The 25,226-nt window shown below is 38.4% G+C and overlaps 1 protein-coding gene across 1 annotated transcript in view; it reads left to right on the top strand.

Moving 5' to 3' along the window:
* The window catches only part of OXCT1 (3-oxoacid CoA-transferase 1), a 123,287-nt gene extending 99,330 nt beyond the window's left edge, over positions 1-23,957 (top strand). Inside the window, exons 15-18 of the mRNA XM_032851979.1 lie at positions 5,102-5,191; positions 14,512-14,592; positions 19,131-19,232; positions 23,836-23,957. Coding sequence (XP_032707870.1) covers positions 5,102-5,191; positions 14,512-14,592; positions 19,131-19,232; positions 23,836-23,877 — 315 coding nt within the window. The 3' untranslated portion in view covers positions 23,878-23,957. The remainder of the gene's footprint in view (positions 1-5,101; positions 5,192-14,511; positions 14,593-19,130; positions 19,233-23,835) is intronic.
* The last annotated feature ends 1,269 nt before the right edge of the window (positions 23,958-25,226 follow it).

The raw sequence follows: 25,226 nt of genomic DNA, 5'->3' as shown, positions 1-25,226 counted from the left end.
GGTTGCCAGGAGGGGGGCGGGGTAGGGAGAGGGTGGTTGGGTTATGGACATTGGGACATTATGTGCTATGGTGAGTGCTGTGAAGTGTGTAAACCTGATGATTCACAGACCTGTACCCATGGGGCAAACAATACATTATATGTTAATAAAAAAAATTCTATGACCAAAAAAATTGTTTATATTGTACATTGTTTCTCACTTAAGACTAGAATGTAGGTAACAAATCTGCAAATAAGCCATTTCTACCTATATATGAGTGATAAAGGTGATAGCAAGAATCATCTTTAGTATGTTTTATATTGTATTTTAAATAGGATTTCACAGAACTATTCAAATATATTCATTTTGCCTTTCTGTAAAAACCTTAAAACATCACCAAAGGTGATGTTTTGAGCTTGAATTACTGTCTTTGGGAATGAAATTTAAAATTGGTACTTGGGTACATTGAGTTTTTTTTTTAATGTCATGTTACTAACATTATTTCTTTATTTTCTTTCAAATTTTCCTATTAGAAAATAGAATCAAAGTAACAAGTAAAATATATTTAAAATATTGACTTCAGTTTAAATCTACTTTCTAGAAAAAAAGTAGATAACCATATTCATCTTTTATTCTTAATTCCTATTTTGCTATCTAGTTTATAATTGACCTTGAATAAAAAATATTCGTGAGTTGACGACAATGCTTCAGTTAGTATCTTTTATTTATTCTTAATTCCTGTTTTGCTATCTAGTTTATAATTGACCTTGAATAAAAAATATTCGTGAGTTGAGGATAATGCTTCAGTCAGTATCTTTTTAGAAACATTTGTAAGTGTGACATAATAGAGCATATAACATTTCTAGTTCATCTTATTGCTGTGTTCTTTGCATACTTGATACTGGAGTCTGTCTTTAACGGCAAAAAGATGAGTTGGCCATGAAGTGAGTATCCAGCAATCATCTCTCCATTATGCTAGCCAAAATACATCTCAGAGCTAAAGTTGCACCATTCAAGAAATGTATGTTTGCTGATGAGATTTTAAAGAAAGGCACGCTTCGTGTCACCCTGGCCCAGTGCTTCAATCATGCCCAGAATCTCTTCTGCATCACAGGCCTATTTTTCTCTGAGAATCAGTTTCACTCTTGTGATTTATGTAAAGGTGTATTTTTAGCTTCGTAACTTCTCTGTCTTATCAGTGTCTTGTTTTGTGTGTCAAATAGGTTGTTGGATTTGGGGGAGTGAGATAGAGATGGCTGTGAGGTCTGTTTCTCGTCTCTGTAAACTGGCAAGCATTGTGTTGGACATGTGGATAGAGAGGTAAATTTTGGTATCTGGCATAGTCCCCTCTGTCAGGGAGCAGTAGATATGGTGTCCCTGCGAGAGGCCTGCTCTTTCCTCTCTTGCACAGATATAACGGTTGTGATTCTACATCCAGTTCTGTCCCTTCCATAGAACTCACTTGGGCGTCACATCATGATATTAGTCACACTAGCTGCTATAACGAATAAGACTCCCAATTTCAATGGCTTAGCACCCTATACATTTGCATTTCACTCATATCGAACAGTGCAGTGTGTTTCTGAGTAAGTGGGCTCTATTGCACACAGTGATTTAAAGACCCAGAAAAACCCCGAAGGATGGAGGAAGCTCAGTCATCCTCCAAGGACACCTTCAATGTCGATGTCCAGATTTCAGAAGGCAAAAGAGCATAAGGGGCCTGGAAATCACAGGTATCCCCTTCCTCGCTCCGTTTTCAAGAACTCACACACAGGGTCACCCCTACTGCAGTGTAGACCGGGAAATGCAAGTCGTTGAGCCCCAAAAGCATGGTGGCTAAGGTGGGTTGAAGGGCAGTGATGTATTTCCCACCATTGGAGAGTTAAGTCTCATCTAACCCTGTTTCTTTCTGCTGGGATAGATAGAATGAACTGTTTGCCTTTAGTAATTGATTCTGTTTCAGAAATCACCTGGGAACTGAAGTGGAAGGGAAGAGGTTATTTTCTTTCTCCAATACAATGAACTTACTTTAAAAAACAGGAAAACCAAGTATTTGAAGGTGTTCTTATTAACCTGCTGGAAATACTTTCTCCTAGGCTATGCTGCTGTTCTCTGGGCCATCTGGCACCCTGCTCTGGGGAAGTACCTCCTCTGTGAGATCCATTCTCCACCCCTCCCCAGCCGCCTCTTCCCCCTCCTGCTTCCCCAGGCATAGTCACCCCTGGCAGCCTCACTGCCCAGCTAGGACTTGAACATGCCTACGTCCGTTTAATCCTTTCACTCCTCACTCATCCAAGCACTTACAAGATGAAAAAAAAAAAAGTTGAAATTCACTGTGTTACAGTCACAGATTAATTAGCAAATGTGCCAGGGTAGAAGGGGGGAGGCACTCAGCACTGGGCTCTTGGGGATGAGGGAGTTGTGGCAAGGCTTCTTTTAGAGGGAGGAAATTTGGGGTGCCTGGGTAGCTGAGTGGATTAAGTATCACACTCCTGATTTTTGGCTCAGGTCATGGAGATTGAGCTCCGAGTCAGGCTCCCCACTCAGCAGGGAATCTGATTCTCCCTCTCCCTCTGCCCCCTTTCTCACTCTTACTCTCTCTCTCTCTCTCTCTCACTCAAATAAATAAATAAGTCTTTGAGGGAGGAAGATTGGTCCAGATCTCCTTAATTACTCATGGATGCTTTTCCTCCCCCCAATGATGGAGTTTATGAACAAAAGAGGCCTGCTGTGGTCATCTCTAACTCTAGCACCCAGTACAGTGACAAGCTCATACTAGACACTCAGTAAACCAAATACACTGAATGATGATATATGTCAGTGCATTTATAAATTTTATTTATTCTGCAATTTTCCATACATTATCTCATACTCCTCTTTACAGCTTTAGGAGAGGGCAGATACTCTTACTCTTGGTTTATAGATGACAGATTCAGAGATAGTTCAGAGAATTTGCCAGTGTTCACGGGGTTCATGGGCCAGATCTCCAGTATTCTGCTCCTGAGCTGGTGTATATGGGCAAGAATGTTCTTTTTAGCAGAAACAAAGTGACAGTTCTTCTACCATGTTCTGTAGCTTTTTATATTCCTGCCAGTACAGTGTTTTGTACTCAGTATATGTTCTATAAATATTTCTTAAACAATTGACAATGATTTAAAATGTATAAATCAGATTCATCTGAATTGGACAAGCTTCTTGTTAGAGGTTGGCATAAGCTTTTACCTATCATTGTTGTGCCACAGGTGAAAAAAATTTGCCTCTAGTATATTCTAATTCAAGGATTTTTTTTTTAATTCGAGAAGTCTTTAAAATGATAGTTTAGTTTCTGCTTTTCTTTGGCTTCTTCATTCTGCTAGCACTTATCCCTTTAGAGTCTTCCCAAGGACACTGTGAAAGCTGAGACTGGATGAATGTTCTTACCACAACAGGTTAATTCATTTTTATAATGGACTTGCTTTAATGTCCTTTGATGCTCTAAAATCTCAAACTTCCTTAGTACTGGAGTTTATGATAGACATTGATTGCTTCCATCTCTGAATTACTTACATTTCATCCCATAAAGGTAGAGAATATATATTTCTCTACAGAAATATTATGAAAATAATATACCTAGCTTATTAAAATCACAGCTAAGAATGAAGGCATGGCTCATGGAAGCATAAAATTACATAGATACTCTGCTTCACTGAAACGTACGTGTCTGAAGACAGACTTACTTTGTACCTTGCATGTCTGCCCTGCTCTCTGCTCTCCCGCTGCCATGCCACTCCACAGCCACTTCCAGCCGCTACCCATCTCATTTAGCGGAGATGGACCACGAAGACATCCTGACCACTTGCTCCCTTCCTTTATATAATGCACACCTAATTCATGTTTGTGTGGTGTTGGCATTGGCTTCTAAAATGTTTCTGAAATCAGAGAACTTGAGACTTCTATGTTTGAAAGCCAGGTATGAGTGCATTGCCTCATCTACTTGTCACTGTGAAGTATGGAGAAGGAGCTGAGAGTTTACTGTCAAATCATCAAGAGGACTTGGATTAAAAAAATAAAATTTTAAGGAGGTTTCAATGTTAGAAGATATTTCCCTTCAATATACTTGAGTAAGAATTTATTTCATTGTCTCTGGCAATACCTGCTTCTTCCAAGGCTCTGGAACCAGGAGACAAAACAGACAGTGGGAATTATTCAGAGTGGCCCATAGAATGTGGCTGCTAAACGTTTAATGAATGAGGAGATGGACAAGGGAACAAAAATAGAATGGTGATGGTGAAAGGCCCTGAACTCTGCTTCTGTTTTCTGTTTTTGCTTAACAGCAATATGCTTTTTGTTTTGTTTGGCTTATTTTTCTAAGAGCAAGATAAATGCTCAGTTTTAGAAAGACAGACCCACCTTTTCATATTAATGATTACTGGCGAAACACCGTAAGTGCCTTAGCCTACTACCTAATGACATTTTAATCTGTAGGAAATCCAAGAGAGTGCTTTAGAAAGTGTTTGCAATTGAAGACTCAGTGGTGCTGATTTTGTGTTTAAAAAGAAGGAAGTGGATGTCAGGGGTATGTGAATTTCAGTCTCCTATCATTGTAGTAATAAAGTGCCAGAATTCTGAAATGGTTCTTAAGATTTTTCTTTAAGAATTTTTTTTTTAAGATTTTATTTATTATTTGACAGAGACACAGCAAGAGAGGGAATGCAAGCAGGGGGAATGGGCGAGGGAGAAGCAGGCTTCTTGCTGAGCAGGGAGCCCGATGCGGGACTCAATCTCAGAACTCTGGGATCATGACCCAAGCTGAAGGCAGATGCTTAAGGACTAGGCCACCCAGGCACCCGTTAAGATTTTTCTTATCTACTGATTGTCTTATTGCTAGTATATCATCAACAAAATGTTAGCCACATTTAATAAAAATGACATCAAAGTATTCGTCCTGAACTTTCCTTCAATCATAGAATAATAGAATAACAGTATATTAATATTCCAAAGGTTCTAGTACTAAGCAATAAAGGTCAGTGAGTTATTCTCACTCATTATTCCAGTGACTTATTCTTGCCAGTTAATTTTGTTCTGCCACATACCAAAAGAAGTGAAAAATAATTCCATCCTCTTTTCCATTTCTGTTTTGCAGGGGAAGATGGTAAAAGGAATGGGAGGGGCTATGGATCTAGTGTCCAGTGCAAAGACCAAAGTGGTGGTCACCATGGAGCATTCTGCAAAGGTAATGTGTGCTGCGTTTGGAAATTCCCAGTATGCCAAAATCCTGTGCCGGTCATGCATCCATGGTTTTTGTTGTTTTCTCAGGCTCTTCCAAATTGATAGCATTTATATTTTAGAGAGAAAGGTTGCAAATAAACAGTTATTTATTCTCATTCAGCTAAATGGTTCTTTAACTTTGAGCAGAAGAAACAGTGGGGTATTCCTTAGTTATTTGCATACACAATAAGAGTAAAAGCTATATAATGTCTTCAAACTCAGTGAAAAGATATCAGGGCAGATGTTACGATTCAGGTTTAAAGATTATTATAGTGGTTGCTCTCTGCATGCAAAATGAAAAACACAACAAAATATGGCCTTTCAACAACAGTTATTTTCAAGTGGATAATACGGACTCTTACCAAGACTCTGAAGTGCCATTTGGGGAAGGGTGAAAATGGTGGACTTGATGATAGCAAGTGTCCTTATTCTGAAAAGTAAGATACTTTTATTTTGGTAAATCATTAAATATTTATGGAGCACTGATTATGTGTTAAGTACTTCTATTATTTGGGATGACAAACCACACAAAAGTCATTGACCTCATGGAGCTTACATTTGGTGGTGGTCAGGTAATTGTTGTGATGATGATGATGGTTCATCATGCTACAATAAAGAGAGCTATCATTTATTGAGCTTACTGTGTATCGACAGTATACTAACCACTCTGTGTGTATTTGCATGTATAAGCCCATGAACCTGATATAGGTGTTTTTTTATGGTTTCAAAACAGCTTCAGAGAAGTTAAGTTACTTGCATGAGGTCGTATAACTAGTGGAACTGAGATTAGAACTAGGTGTCCGTGATTCCAAAGTTCAGTCTTCTAACTACAGAGCTGTCAGTATAACTTTGCTCCTTGTTTCCAACTCAGTGTTTTTGAACCAACTGAGCTTAATTGCCTTTCTGACCTGAATCCATGGTTTCTGATGATTTGCAAAATTCATACTGGGTGGTGCTCTCTTCATTGTCTATGCTTTGTTCATTCTCCCTTATTTTTTGTAATTCTTAATTTTAACACAAAATCTACCTGTTCTCACCTTGAGACCTGCTAATTTTAATGGAAATGTTAGTTCAGTTGCCCTGCGTTTTGTTTTTTTGTTTGTTTTTTGTTTTTGTTTTTGTTTTGTTTTTGTTTTTGTTTTTGTTTTTTGTCTTGTCTTTTTCTGGGAGACAAAGAGCATGAGCAGGGAGGGCAGAGGGGCTGAGAGAATCTCAAGCACTGGAGCCTGACACAGGGTTGATGTCAAGATCTTGAGATCATGATCTGAGCTGAAATCAAGGATCAGATGCTTGACCAACTGAGCCACCCAGATGTCCGTTGCCCTGTTCTTATTTAGAGATACAGCATCGTGGGAGAGCATAGAGCTAGAAGATTTGCATCTGTCTTGCTTCCCAAGAGGGAGTTCTGTTACAGAGTGAGGTGTTTCATGAAATGGTTTTGTTGTGAAAACTGTAATAAATATGAAAATATCATGAATTGTTTTATAAACAGTGGAAAGGAAGCAGAAGAGCATAAATATGGAACAAAAGAAATGAAACCAATGCAGGTGACTTCTGAGAGATGTCTTGCAAAAGCATCCAGAATACTTCATTTCAGAGGCAAAAAGGATGCCAAGCATGCAAATCAAATCCAAATCTTTTCTGGAACATGATGTCTAATTTGGAGAAAACTCTCTGACTTCCTTTTTGTTGTTACTTCAATGTTGATGCATAAGCATTGAAGTCCACCTCATTTTAGATTATTTTTGTGCATTCGTTTTCAAAACATTAGACTTGTATTTAGCAAATTCTCTCCCCCTGCCCCACCTTCTTTTTCCAAAGTCTTTTCTTTCATCTCAGCCAGAATTTCTGAAACAGGAAAAGAAATGGTTCTTCAAATGTTTAATTAGAAATCCCTACTTAAAGCTTTTTACAAAAGCAAAATATTTTCACTATTTTCTTCTTCCTAGGCAGTTTTTTGGTGTCTAGCTACCTTTTTTCTTAGGCTTCTTGATATGTCCTTCTTCTCCCCTCTAAAACTGTCAGGAAAATGAAGGAAAGTGGTAACAATTTGAGTCCTTATGAGGCACATCGCCCTGTGCTTGGCGTTGCACATACTGAATCTCATTAGCTTCTCGGTGCCCCTCTTAAGACTGATATGTGGGCAGGTTAAGAAACTTGTCCGGGTGTGGAGAGAGCTGGGAGCTTCGTTCAGCTTGGTCCAGCTTGTGTTCATTATAGTGTACAGGCTGCATCCTCACCAGAGCGCACTCTGCACCAGTTTCATCCAAATCTGCCCTTTTCTGGAAGCTTCAGGTTTCAGAATGATCACTTTCCCTTTTTAAGTTTCCCCTAAGGCTTTCCTTGCTTTGGTGAGACATTTCCCTGCAAAAATAACTGTTCTTCTCGAGGCCTAGAATGTTCTACCTCACGTACCTGCTTGGCCTGCTCCCTCAATTCACTCGGGTTTCTACTCAAAGAGAAGCTTTCCCCTGACTATTCCATAAAACAGAAGTGTCCCCCCACCCCCTTCTGATGGACCTTCTCCACCTTCTCCACCAGAATGTAAGTTCTGTGAAGGAAGGGGCTCTGTCCATTTTAAGAGCTGAAGAGTATCATGTCTAATGCACATTCGGACTCAATAAATACTTGTTGAATTCGTTAATTCTTCAAATAATACTGAGACTTTGAACATGTAAGAGCACTTTTAACTTTTTCAAAGCTGTTTCACAAGTCCTGCCTCCATATCTCATCATTACAATGGTCCTATGAGGAAGGTCTCGTTGTTTCCCCTGCAAAGGAAAACAAACCCAGTGCCACAGAGGTTGAAAATTCCTGTAAAAGTCAAGTACACAATTAGGAGCAAAAACAAGCTGAGAATCCATGTATCCTGCCTTTGGGCCCCCATTTTTTTTTCTAATAACCTTTTTTGTCTGGCAGGTACCATTACCACTAACAATATAAAAGAAAGTGCTTTGTTCTCAGTATTGTGTACTGGAAATATTTCCTAAGGGTATAACTTTCAGAGCACAAAAGCAGAGAAATTCAGTCATGGTTGTCGTTTATTGGAAACAAGCAAAGCTTGGGTACCTATTTTAGAGAACATAAATGAAAGCCCTCTTTCTGAAAGAGGTTTAGATTTTATTTTACAGTAGGAGGTCTGGATTCTGAAAGGATGAAAAGAATCATAATTATATTGTTAGGATGTTGGGGATAAGTCTTTATGAATAAGGTTTTGATTATATCTAATCTATATCTGATAACAAAATAGAAATCTTGAATGTAGTTTTACGTTGGAGAGGAGTTATATGGAGAAGAATTATATAAAGTAAATGAGGTTTATTAGTCCTATTTGTTTTGGACCAAATGTGTTACGAAAGGCCAACAAATGTGATTTTTTTTTAAATTATTTCCTGAGAAACATTCTTGGATTAATTTTCAGCAGCATTGAGAAGTATCCAAGGTAAATAAAGTATTTCTTTGTTGGAATAATTTATAATTAACACAGTTTCAGCTGGTTTAATTTTTTTTTTTTTTTCATTTAAAGAAGCTTGTCAATATTTTGTAATTTGTTAATGAGACTATTTTGTGGCTAGGATCTGTTTAGGAAAAAAATATTTACCTTTAAAAAATAGAAATCCTTACATGGTTTTCCTTTTTTATTTCTCCATTCATGATGGAAATGCCTGCCAAGAAAAATTTTATAATGGAAAAGAAAAAAAGCAGAACATAGTCCAACAACCAATAAAGCTGTTTAAAATGGTCTTATAGAAATTTAATTAAGCTAATAACTCTAAATTCTGAGGCTTTGAGCATCCACAGTTCTTAAAAGGAAAACTAGCTCACAGAGAAGCTTTCTGATGTCCAACAGCAATTCATGAATGGAAAGAGAAAGTCATTCCTGTTCATGCCTGGGCTGTGCCACTCTTAGGCTAGAGATCATAGGATGCAATCTTTAGAGAGAAAATAAAAGGCCGTGATAAAGATTTTTGTGTTATATGTAAGAAAAATGGCCTTCTATTCTAAAATCTCAAAGCCCTGAAGACTGTTTTCAGGGAAATGCCTTGCTGTATGTACCATCTCGTTTGGTTAGCCTTCCCCTTGAGAATGTGCCTGTAACCACAAATGGTTATTACATCCACATATAAAAACCATTTGTAATAGCAACGGTTCTCTACTTCAGAGCTAGCTGAGTCTTTCTGCTCAAGTCCTTTGTGGATTATTGGAATCCCTGCCAAATAGGTACTGTGTAAAGGCCAAAAATACCCAGGAGTATAAACTAAGTGTGAATAATAGCATCTTGTCCTTTTACCCTGTATATCCTGATTTTCTTTAGTTAGCCAATCTCATGTTTCTTTTCTGTGTTTTCTTTTCAATCTTCATAGCGATTTGACAGTCCATGTGTTTTGTAATACCACATTCCCTGTGAGGTGTGTGTTTGTGTGTGTATGTTTATAGATGCTTTTTCCCTTAATTTAAGTATCAAGACGAGTGGGGAGAAGGAAAGGCAAGGGACAGTGACATTCAGGCTTCTTTTATATTTCGGCAAAAGCCAGAGAGAGATCTGTCCTAGGTTTCACTGTGCCAGCAGATGAAGTATTGAATATTCTCTTGTTAAGTTCAGCTTATGTAGTGCCTCTTTTCAGTGCATTAATGCAGGCCTTGCAGTTTTAGGACTGAGTAGGCAGAAGAGGGGGAGTAACCATAATTCACTCAGCTCCTCTCTTGACTTATAAATTTGTATGTTTCATACTGCAGTCTTGAGATGTCTTTGCTTCTCCCTTTGATCATACCTTTACCTATCTCCCCAAAGTCTTGTAAGCCCCGTCACAGACTTCTGCTAGCTTTGCTTCTCCTCGTAGGTTTGGTGATGTTGGGAATGTACAAGTACCTATCTTGGGACTAGACAGCAGCCTCCAGTGGGCCTTAGAAGCTCAGTCACGTGGTGTTTTACAGCTCTAGCTCTGTTGGAGTTCTTCAATCAGAATTACAATATTCACACCCCATGTCCTGAAGACTAGGGGTCTTGAATGTGGGGTGATGGAGTCTGCAGTTGAGTGTGGTTCAGGTAGCATGAATGAAGGCCTTAAGACTCCGTCCCTTAAGGAGCAACCAACTTCTAGAATTTGCCTTTTCTGTACTTGATCATTAGGGCTTTCCCAAGGAAGTTTCCTGAAAGAAGAAATACATTGCAGCCACATTTAAAAAGCACTTAACAGAAAAGATGGGCATAAAATGATGTTTTATGTAAAGCAAAACCTTACTACATGCATGCTTCATTCCCTCAGGTGAATAAAATGCTATCAAATGCAAAAATCATTGTGTCGTGAAAAAGAGAGCTTGTTTGGGATTAAGTTCATTGTGATAACACAAAGCTTACCGTCATGATAACAAGGGAGATTTATTATCATTTAACCAGAGTTGTTTGTTGCTAAAGAATTTAGGTGCAGGATTTCACACAGTTATCTAAAGAATTAGAGATCACCATGAAGCAAGTGATAGAAAGTACTGGAGACACTAAATCATTTAAAAAGAAAACGGTGACTTCCCAGGGCTTCCATGAAGCCTGTCAGTGACCAAGGGGGAAAAGAGAAAAACTGGAGAAGCAGGTGGAGGAAAGAGATTTAGCTCTTCATCAGGGCTATGAGGAAGTTAGCAAATGTAAGGGCGAAGTGAAATCACGAGCCCTTGAGGCTAGTCAGAGCATTTTAATGCTACACTTTGTATCCATTCCTCTGCCTTTTCTGGCATTTCTTCATGAGGAAAGATAGAAAGAAGCAGAATGATAAGGAGGCACCAACCCCACTGACCCTAAATATTTGTGTGTGGATCCACTCCTCCTAGTTTACTGCACTTTCAGAACATTTTGTGTGATTCCTATAGTGATCAGGTAAGGAAGACGAGGCCTTTGTAGAGGAAACCACAGCACTAAGAATTGAAGGGACCAAATGACCGTTCAAAGGCAGATGCAAGAGAAAAACATAAATGGGTCTTTGGACCCTTAAGACAGTGTTGTTTGCTACCGCACTATCCTGCATCTCTCTTTTAGGATTTATTTTTAAATGCTAAAAACTCAGCACTTGTTCCTCCTTTGTGAATCATTAATCTGTGCAGCTGCCATTCCACATTGTAAGGCTCAGTCTGGCATGGTTAGAACAGAGCACTAAAGTGGGAGTTAGTCCTGTTTTGGCTTCATAGCTAGCCTGTTGTTGAATACTGAAATTGTGACATTCTTTCATCTTTTTGTCTCTCATTTTCTCTTTTTCCTTGATCTGTGTTGTTTCTTGGAGCTAAATGTGAATGGAATCCTTTAGCAACATTGTTCTCCCTGCAAGAATGCACTTGGTGGCAGTTTCCTAGGTCAGCCATATGTGATTTTAGGAATTGTGGTTAGACCATTTTCTGCACAATTATGTGTCTAACTTCATATTGGAACCTAAGAGCTCCTAAAGAATTTCCTGGTAGACGGTAGAAATGTAAATATGTTTTGTATAAACAATAGTAGCTAACATTTATTGAGCACTTGTTAAGTGACAGATACTTAACATGAGATGAATCCATTTTTTGCATCTCATTTTGCAATAACCTCGTGGGGTAAGGCTGATGGGGAAACATAGGCCCAGGAACTTTGCATAGCCAGCATGGAGCAGAACCAGACTTACCCCGGGTGCTTTGGTTCCAGTCCACACCCTTAACCATACACTATACTGTTTATACAGCAGATAGTCTATGAAAGGTCTCTCTACTGGCAGCACACAGTTAATTCTGTCAGTTGAAATTCCTGATTCCTCCTAAAATGGAGTTGGTTGGTCATGAAAATCCAAGTCGTTTCTTTCACACCAGACACAGATCGTGCTCAAATGAGAACAAGGTAAGAGCTCCCTGCAAAAGCTGTTCTTCAGAGGCCCCCAGATTGTTCACTTTGTTCCCAGGCAGGCCCGCAATTCACTGTGACATGCCTTATTTGAGTTACATTAAATGTAAAGAGACCTGACAACTGTACAAGCTTGAATATTCATCATTAATTTCAGCTCTTTAATTAAGTTTCTCTGACATGTGCAGACTTTCTTTGAAAGTGGAAGGGAAAATAGAGCATTAAAAATTAAGTGAAAATGAGGTTTTTATTTCTACAATTATGAATGTTCTTATACAGTAAGATCCAGAGCATATAACTTGTTATTAAAGGTGTAATGTTTGTCCATTTTATATGTATTTCATACTCATTTTGATTAAATTAAAGTAATAGAGTTTGGCTTTTTGAAATCCATCTGGGATTCCCAGTAGATCTTCCATTTTCCTACCCATTCATTTATTCAGTAAAATACTGAATGCTTTTTATGCCATGCACTGAGTTAAGTACACTAAAACCTTTTAATTACTGGTGCATTGGTGAGTTGACAGTTTATGAAGGAACAAAGTCTTCTTAATTAATCTTAGTTATCTGAAAGTCCTTGCCTAAAACTATATACTTGGTCTAACAGAAATCCTGAGAGAAAGATAAACTAGGTAGCAGGTACATATTTTAGTAGTAGAACAGTCAGATGGCTAAAGATGATGACATCATGTGGGGTGTTTTCAGATCCAAAAAGAAGCAATAGAAGCATTTTGCCATTTTTTTAAATAGAAGATCTAGAATATGATAGGGTAGCCTTCAGCCTCAAGGGAAATACTAATTTAAGCTCCTGTTGCTTGATACTTGGAAAGGACCTTAATCATAATCGTAGTCAGTTAGATCATCAGAGCTATTGTTTCAAGTGTGTTCCATACATGTCCCAGAGGCCACCTCCACACCTGGGATGTGGGGATGGGGGTTGGAGGATGGGAGATAAGTGGGGAAAACCTGCTTTCCACTATTTTCTTTTCTTTTTTTCTGGTTTTTTTTTTTTTTTTGCGTGTATAGTTGACACATAGTGTTACCTTAGTTTCAGGTGTATAACACAGTGACTCAGCAAGTTTGTACATTATGCTGTGCTCACCAGAGGTGTAGCTGCCATCTGTCCTGAGACACTGCTACATCGCTAGTACTGTATCATTGACTATACTCCTTACGCTATGTCTTTTATTGCCACAACTTATTCATTCTGTAACTGGAAGCCAGTACCTCCCCCTCTTCTTCACTGATTTTGCCCAACCCTCTACTTGCTTTCTACTTTTAGTCCCTTTTTATTTTATGTTTGAAGAAAGGGTACAGTAGCTAAAAGAAACTTTGAAAAAAATACGAATTTTAGCCAGCTCACACATTTTACGAATGAGCAAACTGAGGCTCAGACAAACACCAGGAAAAGCAAATAGCTGTATGGGCATGTGAATATAAGCGTGGTGGACTACACTGCCTTGCCTGACAGTGAACAGTTTGACACAGTCATTTAGGCAGAACCATGTACATTCTAACCACGGAGTTAACTACGAATTGTGACACAGCTCTACTAAAGAACTGCAGATGATGGAGGAGGCTGGGATTTTGTTAAGAGAGTTAAGTCCTCAGGTGCCGTAATAAGAAGTTAGTAGAGGGCACCTGGGGGCTCAGTGGGTTAAAGCTTCTGCCTTCGGCTCAGGTCATGATCCCAGTGTCCTGGAATCGAGCCCCACTTCGGGGTCCCTACTTGGTGGGAAGCCTGCTTCTCCCTCTCCCACTCCCCCTGCTTGTGTTCCCTCTCTTGCAGTCTCTGTCAAATAAATAAATAAAATCTTAAAGAAAAAAAAAAAGAAAGAGCATGGTAAAGACAATATTTAAAAATGAAGAGGTAACAGGAAAAATGTGTAGAGATAGGAAATGCTAAGAAAAATAACATAAAATGGATTCCTGTTGAGACAGGTCTAAAAGTAAGGGAGGGAGGCTAGGCACTGCTGTTTTCACATATGTTTTACTTTTCTAGCAAACCAAATTAATTTTAAAAGGGTATTAGACATTCGTGTTTTATGTGTGCTTCCTTTCCTTGGTGAATAATAGCTCTTGTTTGTCAAGGAGACCATTCCCTGAAAGAGAAAAAATAAGCAGGACACTAAAGTGAAATTTTTCATTATGGGATATGAGGACTGAGACTTGAGAAGTCCAATTTGTGGCAAGGTGTTTCCCAACTAAATCATTTATGACTTTGGTCATTCATTTGGTATTCTTCCTAAATTATTTTAGGGACAGAAGCTGTCTCCAGAAAGAAAGCAGAAGTGTGACTGTGCAAACATTTTGGAACAGCTTGTACCTAAGAGACGATTTCTCTGGTGGTTCCTGTTTGTCCTTTTGTTATTCTCCTTCTAAACAAGAATTGGTCCCTAACTACTCTTTTTGATATTCCTTCTTTAAAACAGGGAAATGTACATAAAATCATGGAGAAATGTACATTGCCACTGACTGGAAAGCAATGTGTCAACCGCATCATTACTGAAAAGGTACGGTGTCTATTTTTATTCCCACTAATGCCTGCCACCACTTTTTAAATTTTATAAGCATTTTTAGAATTTTGTTTTGTTACCCTCTAAAACTCTTGTGTTGGTAGTCATAGGACTAATTTAATCCATGAGTAGACTGAATAAGATAATTCATCAATTTAATGTTTCTAAATGTAGAATTCTTTGCATGCTACTCTGGAAATACCCATATACAGACTTGAACTGCTGGCCTTGGTAACTTTGACAGTATGTATAACCAAAGAAAAGTTTTATTCATCCTTTTACTTGGACGATTAAGATGTCTAAGATGGATGATATATATAAAGTTAAGAATATATTATTCAGGGACGCCTGGGTGGCTCAGTTGGTTAAGCAGCTGCCTTCGGCTCAGGTCATGATCCCAGCGTCCTGGGATCGAGTCCCACATCGGGCTCCTTGCTCTGCAGGGAGCCTGCTTCTCCCTCTGCCTCTGCCTGCCATTCTGTCTGCCTGTGCTCGCTCGCTCTCTCTCTCTCTCTCATAAATAAATAAAATCTTAAAAAAAAAAAAAAGAATATATTATTCATTCCTACCCTTCTTCTTTGCTTTCCCAAATCACAAGTGCAAATCGTTGGATTTCATTTTGAGAAAGTCAGCCAAAATTGGGTTTTAATCATTTGGGTTCAAATTGCAGTGAAAGTTGAATAGTGAGCCAAGAAATTTGTTCTGTGGTTCTTGCATGCTTTCAGCTCTCTTGTAAGATGGATTTCAGAACACACCAGCCGTATTCGTGCTTCTCTTGATTTTCTTCTTAGATAGAAAATGTTGGCTAATGGCACAACTGGAAATGACTCAGATCTGAGAGCAGCCTCACTGACAGTTGTCTGTAGTCATTTTTCTGGCCCAGATATAAACCTAGAATGTTGGAATGACATAACTCTCTGCAGTGTGAGTTAGGAGGGCATCGTTTTGATTCAATAACTTGGTTAAAGCAAAACAACAAAATTACCTGTATCAGACCTGGTTTGGGTGCTGTTCCTTTTGCCGAGAGCCATAGGGATAGCATCCTGGCATTCGGCTGGTTTGCTGCCCCTCACCAGGGTGTGGTAAGAAGCGCCCTAAAGCAGCCCTGTGAGGGGGAGGTTCATAATATCTTGCAGAGCCACATTTGAAAAGCATTCTGTTCTAGATGATGCCTTCCCCTAGGACTGTTTATGTGGAATTCCATAAAGATGACTTATAGAGAATAGAAGTTGGATGAAAGGGCAGAATATTTTATTTCACCATTTATTCCCTGAGTCTTACCACTTCTTGAGCCCCTCCCAAACTGTGGTGACAAGATTTACTGAAAAGAATCCATTACTTTGAAAAGAAGAGAGTAGGGGGAGAAGAGATGAGACAGAGTCTAGTTAGAGGGCTTCTGCAGTGATCTAGACCAGAAATATCAGAGTTTTAAGCCACAGGACAGAAGGACAGATCTGAAAGACCCAGATGGACCCAACCTAGCGAGATGATGAATTGAATATGACTGCTGCAGCAGAGGTGCTTCCTAAGATTTCCTCAGGAAGCCCAGACTGTGGGAAGAGACAGAGAGGAGCAGTGGGAGGTAGGAAGAGAATGGGTTCAGTTTGGACACACTCGGTTTGATTATTCCTGAATATGTGAACATCTGGTGAGAGATTTTTTTTTTAAGATTTTATTTATTTATTTGAGAGAGAGAGAGCCCATGAGCAAGGGTAGGGGGTTGCAGAGGGAGAAGCAAATTCCCCCTGAGCAGGGAGCCTGATGTGATGCCAATGCTGGATCCCAGGACCCTGAGATCAGGATCTGAGCAGAAGGCAGATGCTTAACGAACTGAGCCACCCAGGCACCCCTCCAGAGATTTCTGGTAAACAAATAGAGATGTGGATCTGGAGCTCAGAGGGGAAGTCTGTATGTGGACATCATTAGCATGTGGGGATAATTGGAGCCTGTACTGTAGATGATAGCAAAAAATGGGCAGAGTGAAAGGCAGCTGTGGAACCTCAGGGAAGGGAACAGTGCATGTTTACCCCTGTGCTCTAGATACAGTATGTGCTCAATAAATCTTTGTTGAAGGAGTGAATTAGAATGCAGTGCCATTAAGGGCGATGAATGTGTTCAGCCCTGCCATGGTAGATATGGGACTAGAATTCCATTTTCAACTTCTAAGGAAAATTCCATTGGTTTGCCATTTGAAAGAGGCTTTGGAGATGTTTTGACCCTAATTTCCTAGTTTTGTGCTGCTAGAATGAGATTGTGAAAGATGCTTTCTTTGACAGCATCTGGGCTATGATTGACTGCTTTATCTGTAATGGAGTCTCCCATTTTTATCAAGGTTTTGTTTATACTTTATACTGCTAAATGGAATCTTCCTAAATATTTCAAAAATAAATTTCCTTCATTTTAATAATAGATGCTGGCTTCCTAGTAAACGACCTTGAGAGCTAATTAGGGTTTGATAAAGGTGTTAAAAGTTTTTAAAAGCAGTAAATCAGTTTGCCATAGATTTTCTCTCCCTGATCACTGAAGCCTTATATTCATGATATCACAGTTGTCTCCTCCTCAAATCCCTTTCCTGCCTATTCTTAATAACATAATCTGGAGGCTCCTTTTTAAAAAAAATTTGTTCCATTTTGATAAATTTATAGCTGTTCATAATGCAAGGGAAGGAAAATCAGTGTGAATAATGCCCCAGACACGTTTTCTGCAAAATAAAAGTATCCATTTAAAAAAAGTTTTAACTTGTCATTTTGGAATTAAATAATCTAATGCAGCACACAGACATTCCTAAATGACCATTTTCTGCCCTCTCAAAACATATATTTCTGCTGAAAAAAGGTTTTTTTAGGAACATTTTTTGTGTAAATGAAAAGGATGTTTGGCAGAATATTGCCTCCAAAATTTAAATCCTCTTTTCCAGTAAAATCAACCAAGTTATCCGTGAATTTATCAAACAGAGAATGCAGGTATTACTCGTCCTCTTAATGTTTTGCTCATGGGGGAAAAAATCAATTAACTGGAGATTAATAAGCATTTCGGGACTTTGACTTGAGTTCACACACAAGTGACAATAAGTTAAGCTATTAAGGGGAATGAACGTGCGGGTGTGGTGCCCCTTCTGAGTTTTAGGCATGATTCTAGGTGCTCAGAGTACGTTTATTTTATTTGTCCTGTATAGCAATCTTGGGAAGTGGGGTGTTTTGATATCCATGTGTACTTGCAAAGACAGGTTCACCAAAGACCACTTAGCTAGCATGTGGCAGAGCTCACTTCCAGTCTACCTCAAAAGCCAGGGTTTTCCTCTTCATGTGGCTGTATCTTCATACTTGTCTTCTAAGCAAGAGTGTATTTAAAATGGCAATTTAGAGTTTGATTTCCAAGCTAACTGAAAATCAAGATCAGCCTGCGAAAAATAGTTGAATGTAAGGTAAATCTGGAGGACGGACGGAAGAGATATGGGAAACATTAAGTCTGGGTAAAATGAAACTAGCTGTGGAAGTCTAGAAAGAGAGTAGTCCTGTTGCTCTGGAGGACAACTCGAAGACCTAGCGAGTGACAGAGGGAAGCTGTCAAGGGCTCTTACGGTTAGAGCTCTAGCCATAGTCTAATTGGCCACGAGCCAAGTGAGCCTCCTGACACAGAAAGTTTCTCAGCAGAGCCCCAGTGACCATCTCAGAAGAATGTTTTTTCCTGAGTGGGAGTTTATACTAAATAACTTCGTTGGTCCCTCCCACTCAGGTTATCATATTGCATTGTGACAACAGGTGCTCTGAATCAGATATGGCAGGTTGAGTGTGCCTGCTGAGGTCACACTGCACCAATTGGTACTACCGTCACCTGTTGTTACCAACCAGAATGTTGTAAAGGAATGTTTAGAGCGCTGGTTAGTCTTTTCGTACTTGTCCCAAACACAAGCATCTTCATTTGAGGTGCATACCAGAGGGGGATTCTCATGCTGGCCTCTCGCACCTGTGTGTCTTCCCAGGACTTAAAGGCAAAGTTTTAATACTTACCTGGGGGTCTTTCAGCAGTTACTCATCAGGACTTCCAAGTGCCTGCCTTCTTTTATTTCCTGTAACTCTTTACGCAGCAGCGTTGACTAGCTTTCCCCGCCATCCTTGTGCATTCACCTTCCAAATTTCTCCTCCGTCCCCACTTTTCTTCATTCCTTTCTTTCTTTAAATCATCATCATTTTCTAATTGAAATTTTGACCAGAAGTGTTAGACCTAACTAAAGGAAGGTAGTTAAACAACAACAACAACAACTGGTTACAAAAGTGGCAAGTGCCATCAATAGTCAACACTCATTTATTTTCTGGCATCAACAGTGTTCCACAGCTAATTGCCAATTAGGGAGCTGGCATTTATTCTCACCAAAATATAATCGTTAGAGTTGACATTTTCTCATTGCTGATTGTCAGAGTCTTTTGTCCCGGGTCTTGTCTCTCCTTTAAGAACTCGAGAGGTTATTTCTGTTTTGTGTTATAAAATTATTACTGTGATAGAAATTGTCATTGTCGTTTTCTTGATTCTGACAGGCTGTGTTTGATGTGGACAACAAAAAAGGACTGACTCTGATTGAACTCTGGGAAGGCCTGACCGTGGATGACATAAAAAAGAGCACTGGGTGTGATTTTGCAGTAAGTGTTTCTGTGAACGAATCCAGCCACTTGTCCTATATCATGAGCTTGATTAATGGGTGTTTACAGGACATGAACCATTAATTTGTGATCATTTTTGGAGTTGACCTTTACAGAGAACAGGAGTGAAAAGGGAGAGTGCCTTCAGATGAGAGCAGGTGGGAGCAGGAGCGGGCTCTGACTCATGGCCAGCCAGCATTTGGCTCAGGAGTCAGAAGCAGGAGGCGGAGGAACCACCAGGGGCTGCTGGAAGCAGAAGGTGGAGTTTGAACTCTAAGCTACTTTATTATAAAGTCCCTTGCAATCCTTTGTTCTTGGTTACCTATCAGTGTGGCTAGACTAAATTAACTCTAAAATGTGAGCCACACAGGGAAAAATGATACTGCCTTGTTTTAAACCCAGCTGTGGCTTATGGCTTTCTCTTTGATTAACTTTGATGCCTGATTATTCTATCCATGGACCGTATTAGAAGGATGAGCTCTGACACTGACTGATAGTCACAAAATAGGTGTATCCTGCATTTAAAGAAAAAAACCTAGTTCATAAAAACTAAGACTTACAAAGCACATATACATCAGGGGAGTATACATTTAAGAAACCCACAAATCTTCTTTTTAAAACAAAGAGAATAGTACTATAATATAAATAATCACCCTTTAATGCCAGTGCTTGTTAATGAATCACCGATCAGCTACCTAATGGGAGTTGAGAGGATGGCTCAGTCCATTGGAAGTGAATCAAAAGTAAAGGTGAAATGTCTCTGAAGAACTGAAAGAAAAGAATTTCCTTCTCACATACCTTTTCAAGAACGGATTTACTAGTTAAAATGAAATATATTTATAATGGGAAGAAATTTGAAACTACCCATCCTAGAGAAAGTGATTTAACAAAACTTATTCGAGAAATCGTGCATAGATTTCATAGACTTCTTCTTGCTTGGCTGGTACCTATTAGTGCATAACAAATCCTGTAAAAACAATTCTGCTGCATAATTCATTATCCACATATAACTGTTTTGGTACTGTATGAGGGTCTTTGTCTATTAACCTTTTTTGAATTTCCCTTTGGAAAAAAGAAGTCTGTCAGCAATACCTCGCACAAAAAGCACATCTTTAATTAGCTTTTCAATAACCTCAGGGGGAAAACTGAGATTTGTTCATACTTTAACTATTTGGAATTCCTTACCCCGTTGATAAAAGCAAACAATTCTTACATATCAGCTCTTCTTTATATTTTTTCCCTATGTGAATAAATTCACCTCTTCTTCATTGGGTAACAATTTTGAGATCCACATCATGTTCAGTTCTTGGCTACAAAAGAGAATATGCAAAGAAAGGACCCTTATTGTTATTATTTTTTTTTCATTCATGTAGATAAGTCAGGATGAACAAGGTGGAATTTTACTGTTTTTGCACTTTTATTTTTTTTTTAAGTGCAAGTTTCCAGGTCTCAATGCACCGAAAAATACCTCTTGGTTTCCGTTTTATTACCGTATCACCCCTCCTTCTCTTTTGACATGAGCCTGTGATCGATCTTGTTTCCTCCAAATTAGGGTGTTGAGATAAAATGTTAATCTGTATGTTCCTGTTGTCCTGAAAATGACAATGTGTGGTAGCAGCTGAACTGTCTCAACAAAAGGACCCACTTTTGAGGATCTGATGATCAATGGCTCTCTTTAGACCCCGACAGATGAAATCACATATGACGATTGTTTTTCCGTAATGCTAGGGACTGAAATGCTCTAATTAATAACTTGTTCTGTTTAATAGCTGGGTTATCAATAAAATACATGTAATCATAAAAGCACATTGAGGATAACACTTCTTGATCGTTCAGAAGGTGTTTCATGTCATACTTCAGAAGCTATTCCATGTGGTTATTACTGCATAGGTCGCATTTTACTCTACATGTGACTTTATGTCAGTCAGTCAAAATTTCTTCTTGAGAAAAGGCCCACTCAGTCTTCACTGTATATCTGGAGATAAGCATTCTAGAAGGGAATAGTTAGACAACCAGGTTGTTGCATAATTAAAAAGGGTAAAAACCTAGGTCAAAGTAATTTTGAAAACGTGTTGGCTAACATTTTCTCATATTAAAGCTGTGACCAGCTAATGAAAATGTTGGATTTCTGTGTATCAGTCTGTGTGTTACTTACTGCCAGTTACTTGATGGGCCAAAATAGAAAGAAAAGGGGAAATCCCACCACCTAAATTGCATTATCTCCAAAGTCTCTCTTTCCACTGAGTAGTTAATTCAAACAGTTCCTCATTTCTTTCTTTTCTAATGCATGCTTATGTTACATAAAATAGGGTTTTTTTTCTTTAACATAAATGTATGTGGACCTTTTTTGAAACAGAATATTTCCTTCTGTTTTTATTTTTTAATTACAAATTTTTAAAAAAATTTGAGTCCATATTTGAACATCATGTGGTCAAATAAACTTCCAGAGGTCATTAGTCATCCATGATTATTTATTAAAACATCCAGTTATATCCCATATTGAGTTAAATGTAAATAAAATAGAACAGATTGGTATAGTTTCTACTCCCAAGGGCCTTGGTCTTATTCTCCAGGCAGGAATACACCTAAACCACCAGTGGCAAAAAATTAAATAAGAATACCGCTTATTTATATGTTTGCAGTGAAATCTGAAAGAAGGCAGCTGGGGATATTTTTTGCTAAGTTGAATAAATTTACACTCAGTATATATTATGAACTGGCATTGTACCAGAATTAAAGAGTATATACCATTGGGATTTCAGTGGACTGGGCAGACAAATTGTTGGCTTAATTTCTACACTTAAATCATACAATCTTGTGCCACCCTGTAGATCACCTTGGCAGATTAAATCTGCTTCGGCTTGCATGGACTTAACATGTTGATAAGACTGTGAGAGAATAGGATGAAAAATGGTGGTTTAGTAGATGTTTTTAATTATAAAAATAGGCAAGTCAGTCTGCATAAAGCTTCTTTTCTGTTTTCATAGAAGTCGGAGTCCACATTGAGGATATAAATAATAGAGCCCCAAACAGGGTCAATATGCCAAGGAAAATGGTCAGATATTTAGTTTATAAAATTAAGGTGTCCAGTTTCCTTTTAAAGGAAATGTTACAAAGCATCTATTGGATGTGATTTTTCCCCCCCAAAAAACAGTTTTATTTCATTAAATTATTTCTGCTGATGCTCTGTTGTTTTAAAAAAAGAAAATGGGTTGTTTGTGAGACACACTTTCAAAATACACAGAGCCCATATGTCTTTTATTCTCTTCAGTAGAGTTGAAGATCTATGCACATGTGGGCTGTGATTTTTGTCTATTTATTATATGTCTATTATTTTGTCTATTGTTATGTATCTGCTCTTGGAACTGGCAAATCTGAATGAGCTGTCATTTAAGCTATATATGAAGCCATACCGATCCTTTTTATTCTGATCATGTCATTCTTTTAGTAGAAAAATGGAAAAGGGGGCATTAACTCTTGACATTATGAAGAGTTAATACAGAAACAATTTATAAATGAACTAAAAATATTTAACCTCATCAAAGCCAAATAATTGCCTACTCCCTCTATTTTTAATACTGTCTTAACCTCTATTAAAACTTTAGTCCTAGTTAGAACCTCTAGTTCTTTGAAGCTTAATCTTTGTTTCATTCGTTCATTAATTTAACAAAATATTAACTGTTTATTCTGGAAGGCAAAATGCCAGCTAGGCCCACTTCCATCGGTTCATTGTTGAGGGGCTCAAAGAATCATTAATATCCCCTCCTGGCTTTCTGTGGACACTGTTACTTACTAGGACTCAATAGATATTCGCCAGATTGAATGACATCTGTACTGACATTGCACCTTGAAAGATCAGTCAAAATTAAGCCAAACCACTTATGTTTTGTTTAGGTTTCTGCCACCAGCTCTCCCATTAAATGTAGACCTGTCCTCATTTTTCTCTGCTTCAGGGCTTTTAGGAATGCATGTACTATTCTGTACATTGAACATAATTATGGTCAATTTTTAATATTTCTAACTGTTACCTCCTTTTTTAAAATAACTTGGAATCTTTTTACTGCCTTTATATCATTTCCATTCTGATTTTGAAATTTCTGACTAAAGTTGTCATTGATCATATTTATCTTTATTAATATGTATCCAGTTAATCCAAAGACTACATTGTCTCTTAACAAAATTATGAATTGACTGGGACTTATTTTGACCATTTTGAGACTTGAGCCTTACTCTGTGTCTCTGTTTTAAGTAGCCTCAGAGGTATCAGTCTCAGAGCTCAGTGATCCATTCAGTAGAGAGCTTTATTATCTGAACCCTTTATTGTCTCTGTCTGCTCCCCTTCCACTCCCTTTCTTGTGAATCTTAATGATCCTTAATTTAGGAGGTATAATGTGCAAGAAGGTTGAGAACTACTAAATACACAAAATGTGAGCAGAAGAGTTGTCTGTCTTGTTGGTTTAGAATGGAAAATAATGAGGAAACTCTAGGTGATGTCCATGGCAAGGCTGTTTGTTACCAACATCCTTCAAGTTTGGAGATGCTTATGCTGCGAGGTTTTTTTTTTTAACAATTTGGTCATTTTTTTTTCTCTTTCTTTTACCAGGTTTCACCAAAACTCATGCCAATGCAGCAGATCACAACTTGAAATGTGAAACAGACATTTGTCCCAGACTGTGTGTTTTTCATTTTAATCACATAGGATTTCATTGAAAGGGTATCAGTAATCGTAATTGTATGTCTCATGTAGTTTTTGACTAGTTTTCTTCAAAGCATTTTCCTCTGTACCTAGCCATATAGACTTTGTTCTCTCAAGTGTGCTATGACATCTTAATGAAAGGCAAAAAAAAAAAAAATATATATATATATATATATATATATATATAATTATCTTATTTGTTTTATAAGTGCCAAGAAGGCTTATCTTTAAAATAGGTGCTCACATTGGATTTATCTTTATCTTTTGTGGTAGGTACATTAAATTGTACCAGGATGGACCCTTAGGAAAACTTTCATTGATGTGCCTTTCCTCCTAAATCCTGACAGAGAAAAGAATGAGGGAGAGAAATAACTCCACCCAGAGTATGCCAAGTGCAGCATACTGTACTAGTCCTGAATGATATGTGAATTTTGAATAGGAGAAATGCTGTCTTAATGATTATGTTTTTCTTTTGGCCTCCCCTGACTTTTCTTTTAGAGCCTCTGATTTTGTGATTGTATCTTGTTTTCCTAAAGCATCCCTTCTCCTCCCACACTTCCTATAACTAAATAGTTGCTCAGTTAGGCAAAAAGGAACATTTCTGTATGGGAGAAGTAATTGGTTCATGGGAGAGACCAAGGGGTAGAGGGTTTATTGGTGCTAATGTCCTACCAAGAAGCTGCCTTTATAAACCAACCATCGGTGCTTTGCCAAAGACCAAGGTTTATTATGACAAGAGGATTGGAAACCTAATTGATCTAGTCCGCTTTCTCATTTTAAAATAATGCAGTATTTCTGTGTATCCAGAGAGATCCCTAAGAGGCTTTCTCTATGTTACTGAGGCCCAGTGGGCTACCCAAGACGACCTCTTCGGGCACAAGGGGCTGTGGGATAACTTATCATAAGTCCAGTCACAATGACAACAAAATTTAAATTTTTTCTTTCTTTTCAGGCTCTCTTACTTCTGTTCAGAGAAGTTTCTAAATATCGAATGCCTTTTTCTATAGAACACTGTTCTTTTTTCTGCCCAGGCTACTTCCTTGAATAAAGTACTTTTATTTAGCTTTACCAAAATAGAGGAAATACTGATGAGCATCCAGGATTTGAAGAGCAGTGAACTAATATTGTTAGAAAATAAACATGGGGGACTAGGTTTTGTAAGGAACTTGTTCTCAGAGCGGTCCTCCTTACCACCCAGTTGCCTCAGGGGGTATCCTAAGCATCCTGGGTATCAAATGGGAGAAAAGTCCAGGCTCCCTAAAGACGGGTCAGACAGCTGTCCTCCAGACAGAGGTAGG

This window comes from Lontra canadensis, unplaced genomic scaffold, assembly GCF_010015895.1.
Source record: "Lontra canadensis isolate GAN:19392208 unplaced genomic scaffold, GSC_riverotter_1.0 scaffold5, whole genome shotgun sequence".
Lineage (NCBI taxonomy): Eukaryota > Metazoa > Chordata > Mammalia > Carnivora > Mustelidae > Lontra > Lontra canadensis.
Note: the sequence above shows the minus strand (reverse complement) of the source record. Positions and strands in the feature narration are given on the sequence as shown.